Here is a 9,662-nt window from a genome sequence, read left to right on the forward strand (position 1 = left end):
TGCATGGGGACCAATGGCGGCCTCGGCATACCTAGGTAAGCACAGAACGTACAGAATTATCCAATCACTATGCTGTACACCTGAGACTAACGTAACATGCTGTGTCAAGCATACTACAATCAAAAAAATTTGATAATTAAAAAGAAGTTAAAATTTATCAAAACATGCACACAAACACTTAAGGACCATACACAGCACCATCTGTAGCTGAGAGAAATGTAAAGGTGTGGTGTTAAGTCATAAGTGCATAAAGTAACTGTAGTGCATATCATATCATTGTCATAAAAACACCCAAAAATAAAAAGAGCACAACCTCTTTATTTCCTCTCGTGATGCAAACATTCAGTATGTATGAAAATGGGACCAGTACTGGAGAGAGTGGGTAGCTCTTCCATTTGTTCCAGCAAATTCCAGGCTCAACAGGATCTAGACTGTTTTCATCTGTTACTATTCAGCTTATCAAATCTACAGCCTGGTACTCCTTGAGCAGGATGGCCCAGGTAAGGCCGATGTGCTAACAGCCAAAGACAGAGGTGGGAGATACGGACGAGTCAATGTGGCCATGCAGGTTAGGCCCATGTCCCCACGTGCTCTCTAAAACTCCATTATTTGGTCAGAGCTGGGAGTGGTGTCAGCGTGCAGGCCCACTGTCGCTCACTGCTCCTCTGATTCTGCTCTTCTGCTTCTGAGGGAGAGAAGGTTCAGATCGTCTGGGAGCTGGTGGGGGCCACCCCCTGGGCAGCTTGCCGGGCTAGCCAGTACTTGTATCTTTTGGTCTTGGGCCTCTCAAAGTTCACCACAGACATAGGTACCCTCACAGTGTCAAGTCCATTCACCTGCACACACAACGACAGGAATCCTCAGAGGTCAGCTGGGCAGAAAAGAACTACTACCACCGATTCCCACCTTTTCACCCAGCCAGAAAAAGGAGGCAGTATATGAAACACTCACCGTCACCTCACACCAGTACTCGCCCCACCGCGTAATGGGCTCTTCTGGTAACTTTAATGCATGCGGGGTGACCACAACACCAAGCTGCAAAAAGTCACAACCAAAAGAAGCTCTGTTTACATTGATGCAACTGTAGGCAACCTCAAAGAAGGTTCTGGAATTTCCTGTACAGGAATGAATAAAACTGAGGAGTTTACCCTGGCTGATCCCATGGGAGGGCACAGACCTCCATAGACAGTGGCAGAGAAACTCAGTCTAATTTCTCAGAAAGGGAGGAGGATTCACCAAAGAGAAACAGGTCTTGAGCCTGAAATCACTGTATCCACAAAAGTACAAACTCCCCAGTGAGTCACATTTTCTAGGTTTTCCCTGGCTAGAGAGGAAATAAATGATAACACCATCTTTTCCAATCAGTCTTCAAATTCTGACATCCCTTAGTCCTTAGCCATTTCTCTCCCACAACTCCTGCAACCAACCAACAACACCTTCCCTAACTTAAGCTGTATGATCACACTCTTTCCTAACAAAGGGATCAATTCTGGGCCTCCTTCCCAGGGGAAGCTACTACCCTCAGAGGCACAGTGGTATGTGGGAACACTCACATTTTTGAAGAAATGGCGGGCGACTATTTCAGGGTTTAGTTCCCATTTGACGTTGTTCTTCATCCCCACTTCCAGGTGACAGCTTCTCAGAAATTTCACTGTCTGACAGAAATTATAAACAGGGAATAGGTTAGACTTGCAATCAAAGGAGAAGAAACATGTTAGCAAGAGGCACAACGTCTGAGTTCAGGAAAAGGGCACAATTTCTGCTTCACAAGCATACAGGTGAGAAGATGACTGGGAAAGAGAAACCTTCTTACTGTCTCACGGCTGATTTTGTAGGAAGGTGTTTTAGTGAAACTTTGGAGGAGAGGGTCACCTATACCTGGTTGTTCCTAAGCAAGGAGAAACAGGCCATGTCAAAGTTAGACCTATCAGTGGGGATCAGTGGTAGATCTCAGGACAGATCGACTTTTTCTTTTCTTTTTGAGAGAGAGCATGCATGAGTGGGGAGGGGCCTAAGGAGAGAATCTTAAGCAGGTTCCATGCAGAGCACAGAGCCCGAAGTGGGGCTCGATATAACAACCCTGAGATCATGATCTAAGAGGAAATCAAGAGTCGGACGCTTAACCGACCAAATCACCCAGGTGCCCCAGGATAAAATGACTTTCTTTTCTTCTTCTTCTTTTTTTTTTTTTTAAAGATTTTATTTGACAGAGAGACACAGCGAGAGAGGGAACACAAGCAGGAGGAGTGGGAGAGGGAGAAGCAGGCTTCCCGCCGAGCAGGGAGCCCAACACAGGGCTCGATCCCAGAATGCTGGGATCATGACCTGAGCTGAAGGGCGACGCTTAACGACTGAGCCACCCAGGCGTCCCCTAGAATGACTTTCAGAGACCATATTAATCCAATACTTCTGGTCCTTCAATCCTACCCCTACCCCATTAATAATTTCTCCCTGCTTACAGAATGAAGTATAAATTCATTAGCTGAGGATTCAAAATGTTTTACAAGTCTTACCCCAACCTCCTTTCCCTCCACATGTTTTGTAATATTACCCTACATAAGTCCTCTGCTTTTGCTAGACTGGTCTACTTTCCATGTTAAAAACATGCCTAGGGCGCCTGGGTGGCTCAGTTGGTTAAGCGACTGCCTTCGGCTCACGTCATGATCCTGGAGTCCCGGGATCGAGTCCCATATCGGGCTCCTTGCTCAGCAGGGGGTCTGCTTCTCCCTCTGACCCTCCCCCCTCTCATGTGCTCTCTCTCTCTCATTCTCTCTCTCAAATAAATAAATAAAATCTTTAAAAAAAAAAAAAACAAAAAAAAACCATGCCTGAACCACCTATACTTTTTTTTCCCCCTTAATACCTTTCCCACCCTCCTGGTCTTTCCAAAGCCTACTAAACCCACAAGGCCTGGGGCGCCTGGGTAGCTCAGTCGTTAAGCGTCTGCCTTCGGCTCAGGTCATGATCCCGGGGTCCTGGGATCGAGCCCCGCATCGGGCTCCCTGCTCCGCGGGAAGCCTGCTTCTCCCTCTCCCCCTCCCCCTGCTTGTGTTCCCTCTCTCGCTGTGTCTCTGTCAAATAAATAAATAAAATCTTTAAAAAAATAAAAATAAAAAAAAATAAACCCACAAGGCCCAATTCAATCCCGTCTGAAGAAAAGCCCTCTCCAATCACCTTTTTGATCTATGTCATTCTTTTTTTTTTTTTTTAAAGATTTATTTATTTATCCGAGAGAGCGAGAATGAGAGAGAGAGAGCACATGAGAGGGGGGAGGGCCAGAAGGAGAAGCAGGCTCCTCGCCGAGCAGGGAGCCCGATGCGGGACTCGATCCAGGGACTCCAGGATCATGACCTGAGCCGAAGGCAGTCGCTTAACCAACTGAGCCACCCAGGCGCCCCTGATCTATGTCATTCTTATAATCTACCGCCTTGAGCTTACTGATCACGTTCTCATGTGTCTATGTTCTCTGTGACTTGTCTGTAAATATCAATGGAGGCAGAGCCCTCATCTCACACTTTTCCATGGGTCCCCTGGTAATCAGGCTGCAGCCTTTCTCGATAAGCTAGGGCACTTCACCCAACAAGTTAGGATCTCCCAGGAGGTCTCAATACCAGTTATGGCAGCCAAACATTTCCTCTTTCTCCTACACTTGTCTCTGAAATCAGGAGACTTCAAGGAAATCAAGGAGCCTCTCAGGAAGAAATTGGTGACTCCTTAGGTGACAAATAAGTAACAACTTTCTATGTTTTTACTCACCATCTCACCTGCCTTGGTCTGGATCTTCTCTAATTTTCCTTCTTGTCTCAGCTAGAAAAGAAAGTTAAAGATGAAAAAAAAAAAGAAAAGAAAAATGAGTCCATGATAAATATCGAACTTACTATGCTGGATATAGGCTGAGTTTCTGGGTTCCTGTTCTTCTAATCCCTATTTAATTTTTAAGTTAGACAGCAAAGGAAAGGAAGTTGTTAGATGAACTCTTAAGGTTTCTATTCCTCCAAGTCCCTCTGCCTTCCTTTGCGCTCACCAATTTCTCCTCCTCAAACAGTTTCTTGTTTTCAGGGGATGCATATACAGCCAGACCTTGAGGCAGTAGTCGATTCCGGCCCAAAGATTTCTTCACTGAGACCAGGTCACCCCGGACTCCAAGTCCTGCCAATAAGAACAGACACTGGATCAGACTACCTAGGAGTACCTAAAGAGGAGGAGAGGATCAAAGAAAGACTCATCTATCATTCTCTCATAGCAGTTATTCCTCCCAGAAAAAAATGTTCACTAAGAACAACACTTAAAGACTTCTAGTTAGTTTCTTAGGGCCTGATTTCGAAATTTAATATTCCCTGTACAAAGTGAGAGTTGCCCCTTAACAGGATTTCAGGAATTGTAGCACATGCTGTTAAGCCTCCTTTTCCCTCCACGCACTGTTACTGATGTTGTCGCATTCACGTTTCTTTTTCTATGCAGGAAGGCAAGGACACAACCATAGTCCTTTCTATGGCTTCTTCCTCTCAAATATAGAGATCATTTCTACAAAGTAGAGAAAGGACGAGAAACAGCTAAGAGGGGACGGCAGGGAAAAGCTGATGCCAAACAGAGCCAGCCTAAGATAGGAAGTATCTTTGCCGGGCCTTACCTTCCACCGACTGCGTGAGGATGAGCTCCAGGCTGCCTTTGGGCCCGTGTTTCGTGTCCTCTACCAGCTTGTAGACCCGGTGTCGCCGGTGTAGGCGCGGCTTCCGGCCCTCTCCGGCCAGCGGCACCTTCCACCAGCGCTCCACGATGACCGTGCCCTGGCAGCCGGGGAGCGAGGGTGAGCGAGTCTCCCGGAGAACCCCCTGCCGCCCTCAGCCGCCGGCACATGGATAGCCCGCCACAGCCAGGCCGCGGCCCCCCAGAACAGTATTCGGGCGTAAAGAGCCCCACCTGAGGCGAGGACCCCCAGAGCTCAGAGCTGGCCCTCACCCGATTGTGAGAGAGGCTGAAGTCGCGCTCCGGGCCCGGGGTGCCCCCTGCGAGTCGCGGGAGCACCAGCCCCCGCACCGTTCCTCGCAGCAGGGCCCTCCCCGCGACCGCCGCCATGTTCCCAGCGCCGAGGGAGAATGGAGGAGGCCCCCAGCGCCGGCGCAGGAGAGGCCCCTGCGGCTGCCCGTGGCGCGCCTGAGCCGCCGCCGCTCTGGCTGGTGAAGCCGAGGGGCAGACCCGGCCCGGGTTGGACGGTGGCCTCGCCGCCTCGCGGCCGCCGGGACCTCAAAGAGCTGAGGCAACGATCCGTGATTCAGCGTTTTCCTCATTTCCTCCTCCCTGTTTCTTCTCCGGGCAGGGACGCGCATAGTTATCGACAGATCGTGGCATGAACCGGAAAAGACACCGTCTCCTTCTTGGCTTCACGTTATCTTTAAAATGGGGGCTTTGGTTTATCTCTCGCAGCTCTGAGGTCACTTGCAGCTCTGGCATTCTGTGATAACTGGATGCTGAGGAAAGAGGGATGCAGCTCTCACTTTTCCTTACTTGAGATCTTCCTAAAAGTGATGGAGGGATGGGATCCTCTGGAAAACGATGGCAACTCCAGGAGGAGGCCTACCCTTAATCTTTACAACTGTGGTACTCAAGCTAGCATTTAAAGAATTCTAAATCACAAAGGAGATAAGCCACAGAAAAAGGAAAGTATGGCAGTGGTGAGAGAGCAGAAGGCAAGCTGACACCCACAACCCCCACCCCACCTTGTGCTTTGTCCCCAGCTTGCCTTCCACTCCCTCAGCAGCCCGGTCCAGACTGTTCTGTGGAGGATCTCGGTAGTGGAGAGAAGACCACATAGATGGAATGAGTAGGGTCTGTTTGGCAGCAGACATTGTGTGAAGGTGCTCTACGCATCCTGTTAGTTGACCTGTAAACGTCCTCACTCCTCCAATAATTACACTTGCCTCACTTAGCTTCCAGGACACCAATTTTGTTTCTGTTTTCTTCCTGCTTGGTCAGTTTTCTTCACAGTTTGCTTTGCTGATTTCTCCTTTTCTCCGAACTATAGAGTGCCCCTAGGACAGTCTTCCCATCTTGACTCTTTTCAGTATACACACCCGCTTTGACCTCATTCAGTCTCAGTGACTTCCAAAGTTCTTTCTCTCTCCTAGACTTCTCCTGAACTCCAGACTTGAATAGCCCGGCGCTTGTCTTTTCCTTATATATCTAACGGACAATTCAAAGTTAACATGCTTCAAACTAAACCCGTCTCTACCCAGCCTCAAACTGCCTCACCTGCAGCCTTCCCCATCTCAGTTGATGGAAACTATTCTTTCAGTTCTTGGACTCAACTTTTCTCTCAGACTCCCGGAAATCCTGGGGGTTCTATCTTTAAACTATTTCCAGAATCCAACCTCTTCCCACCACCTCCAGTGCTTCAGCCTGGAATAAGATGCTATCTTTCTCCTGGATCACTGCAGTAGTTTCTTAGCAAATCTGCCTTAGTGTTCTGCAGTTTATTTACAACGCAACAGTCAGGATCTCTTAAAAAACATACATCAGATCATGTCATCCCTCTACCCAAAACTTTGCAGTGACTTCCCCTTTTACTCAGAACAAAAGGAAAGGGCCATACAGTCATCTACAGGGCCTCCCTAATCTGGCCAATTAGCGCTCTGACTTCATCACCATGCCCTCCCTGTTTCTTGAAAACACCAGGCACCTTGTCCTCAGGGCGTTTGCACTGGCTGTAGCTTAGGCATGGAATGCTCTCACCCCGAGGTGTTGGCTTGGCTAACTCCCCGACCTTTAAATCTTTGATTAAAGGTCACCTTTTCATTGAAGCCTATGTGGATCACCCTATTTCTTTCTTTTTTTTTTTTTTACCCTATTTATTTCTCCAGCCTGCCCCACCCCCTTCACACTCCTGATCTTCCTTTATCCTCTTTTCTCCATAGCAGTTATCATCTAACATACTAAATTTTATTATGTTTATAGTTTGTCTTCTTACTAAGATTTTTTTTTTTTTTTATTAGAGAGAGTGCAAGCAGGGGGAGAGGGAGAGGGAGACAGACTTCTTGCTGATCGGGGAGCCCCACACTACAGGACCTGAGCCGAAATCAAGAGTCAGAGCACCTAACTGACTGAGCCACCCAGGCTGCCCCTGTCTTCTCACTGTTAGAAGCTAAGTTCCATTAAGCAGGGATCTTTGTTTTGTTTACTGGTGTATCCCAAGCACCTAGAGTACTGCCTGGCTTTCAGTAGGCCCTCAATCAATATTTGTTGAATGGATGAGTGAATGAATATGCAGAGGTCTCAAACTGGTGGTCCCAGAATCAAATTTTGCTCACAATGTTGACTTTTTTTCATGAACAGTTTTTGTCTTTTGAGTTAGTAGCCACTAGTTAAAAAATGTGGAGGAATTTAACACAAAAATCTATCTTTCCGTTTTATGTTGAAAAATCATACAATCTGGGACCACTGAGTCTGCATTTCTACAACTGGATGGAGCTGAGTTGTCAGCTTCTTTTAGGGTATGAGCTTTCCATTTTGCTACAGCCCCACCCAGCAGCTCCACTAATTCCATTAGCTGTCCTGGCTCCTGGAGGCTGTTTGCAATTTCTACCCTACAAGGCAATGAGATAATTCAACAATGTGTAGCACCCCTGGATTATTAAAGGTAGGGATATAATAAAACTATTGAATTGATAGGAACTGGGAACCAATGTATTAGGTCAGACATTGGATCAGGGCCTTGGAAGCCTACAGTGTTAGACACCAACCAGTTTGTTGCTCAAGTGGGATGTGTATATGTGTGTGTGTTACACGAGAGTGTGCACACACATGAGTGCATATGCCAGAATAAGGAGCCAGGTTGGGTGCGCTTGACAAGTGCTCATGCAGGGCTGTTTACCAATCAGTACAGAAGCTAAAGTATTCTAATCACTGGTACAGCCAGGAAGTACTTACTAGATGAACAGGATAAGGGGGTTGGTTGGGTGGGGTAGGGGACCAGCAGAGTGGAGTCCTGAAGTGACATAAGGGCTAACCCCCTTGCCCATGTCATAGTGCCCACCGGGTCACAATGACACCAGGTTGTGTGAACCTCTGCCACCCATCTCTGAACCTCACTTTGCCGCAGGGAGGCACTGAACTGAGAAACTGCCTTGTAACAGGTTACACCCCTCTGCCTTCTCCCTTTCTTATATCAAGAGGGGAAAAACACGGAACTACCTCTACCCGATCTGGTCACCATACGCCTATTACCTTTACTGTTACAAATACCGGATCACCCTCCGGAAGAAGATGCTGCCTTGTTGTTATAAAAGGTACTTGTTTTCATCTCTACTTGTAGGTGTTTATATAAACCGTCAGGAAAAATAAAAGAATTTGAAGGAAATTCCCAAGTGGCAAGAGATAATAGCAAAAGGGGGTGGAAGGCTGGCATGGAACTTTAACATTTTTCCATCTGGCTGGCCTGGGAGAATGGAAACAGGCTGGTCCACAGAAGATACCGAAGATAGTGCCGGAGCCCAGTCCGGTGTTCCTGGAAGTTATGAGCCTCTCTCCTTCTCAGACACAGAGGGAAACTAATTTGGGCCCATTTTCCCAACCAGCATCACTTATAGGGAACGGGAGGACTTGACACTCCGGCCCCGTTCCTGCCTTCAGTGCTCCTGAGTCCCTAGCAGGCCTCCAGGTGGTCAGAAGCACCAAGCAGGGTGATCACGACCAGCTTAAAGAATTATACTCGGTAAGTGGCCTCTGTGCTGGGGAAGCCCCTAGCTTGCTTCAGTGACACCTTGTGAAGAAGGGGCATTATTGGCTAGTTGGAAAATAAATTGTAGATCTTGGAGCTCATGTATAACAGCTAGTTGCTTTAGAAACAAGGATTCTGGCCCAGAGATATCAAGTCAAGATCACAGAGCTGGTGGTGAAAAGCTTAATGGGAAAAGAGGAGGTGGGAACAAAGAGCAGAATGTAGTAAGGCTTCTGGGACATAAAGCTGTTTCACTGCTAAGCAGGGACTAGAAACCAGAACTCCTCAATTTGCCCCTCTATCCTGCTGCAGTAACATGCCTGTGGGTGACCTCTACATTTTAAAAGAGAAATAGAATTCAGAGAAAACCCCTATCATGGAAAAAAGTGGAAGAGCATTATCAGTGAGACAGTAAACAAATGACAGCGTTGTTTAAAGCAGCAGCCCTCTGATATGTTTCTGAACGGTTGGTGCGCCTCTCAGGTGAGGTCAACAGGCAGTAATACTGCCACTGCACTGACTCCTTTCTAGATTGTTTGATAGCAAGGAAAGCTCCACGATAGAGACTTAGGTCCTAGGACTAAGGGATAAAGACTTTGGCTCCAATTCTCCCAGGCTCCGTCAGCTCCCTGTTAGCTTTCTCAGACCCAGCCAAATCAGCCTGCGATCTGAATTGAGGTCGAGATGAGAATAGAAGACTATTACTCTCTTATTCCTCTTCCAGGCTGGGAACCTGACGGTGCTGGCTACTGACCCCCTGCTCCATCAGGACCCAGTGCAGTTAGACTTCCATTTCCGCCTCACCCCCCAGACCTCTGCCCATTGGCACGGCCTTCTCTGTGACCATCGACTCTTCCTGGATATCCCATATCGGGCCTTGGATCAAGGCAACCGAGAAAGGTGACTGAGCCCAGATGGAAAAGCAGGGAAAGCGGGGGGGGGGGGGGGG

At 47.8% G+C, this 9,662-nt stretch overlaps 2 protein-coding genes across 3 annotated transcripts in view; one reads left to right on the forward strand and one right to left on the reverse strand.

The window, feature by feature from the left end:
• Positions 1 to 298: 298 nt before the first annotated feature.
• MRPL9 (mitochondrial ribosomal protein L9) lies at positions 299 to 5,114 on the reverse strand. 2 transcript variants are annotated; one of them, XM_081815951.1, is made up of 7 exons: positions 4,960 to 5,114; positions 4,631 to 4,787; positions 4,025 to 4,149; positions 3,757 to 3,807; positions 1,554 to 1,655; positions 952 to 1,035; positions 299 to 836 (listed from the first exon to the last, which is right to left on the reverse strand). In XM_081815951.1, the coding sequence occupies exons 1-7, from the start codon at positions 5,074 to 5,076 to the stop codon at positions 702 to 704; spliced, it is 771 nt and encodes a 256-aa protein (XP_081672077.1). In that variant the 5' UTR covers positions 5,077 to 5,114; the 3' UTR covers positions 299 to 701. The 2 variants fall into 2 exon arrangements, with proteins under 2 accessions (XP_081672077.1, XP_081672076.1); XM_081815950.1 differs by having other exon boundaries at positions 4,921 to 5,113.
• A 2,934-nt stretch (positions 5,115 to 8,048) lies between these two features.
• OAZ3 (ornithine decarboxylase antizyme 3) overlaps positions 8,049 to 9,662 on the forward strand; it is a 3,091-nt gene continuing 1,477 nt past the window's right edge. The window contains 3 exon segments of the mRNA NM_001290650.1: positions 8,049 to 8,282; positions 8,571 to 8,707; positions 9,438 to 9,613. Of these exon segments, the coding sequence (NP_001277579.1) occupies positions 8,116 to 8,282; positions 8,571 to 8,631; positions 8,633 to 8,707; positions 9,438 to 9,613 (479 nt within the window). The 5' untranslated portion in view covers positions 8,049 to 8,115.

The sequence above is a fragment of the Leptonychotes weddellii genome, chromosome 4 (genome assembly GCF_054177405.1).
Source record: "Leptonychotes weddellii isolate Sample4059 chromosome 4, ASM5417740v2, whole genome shotgun sequence".
Lineage (NCBI taxonomy): Eukaryota > Metazoa > Chordata > Mammalia > Carnivora > Phocidae > Leptonychotes > Leptonychotes weddellii.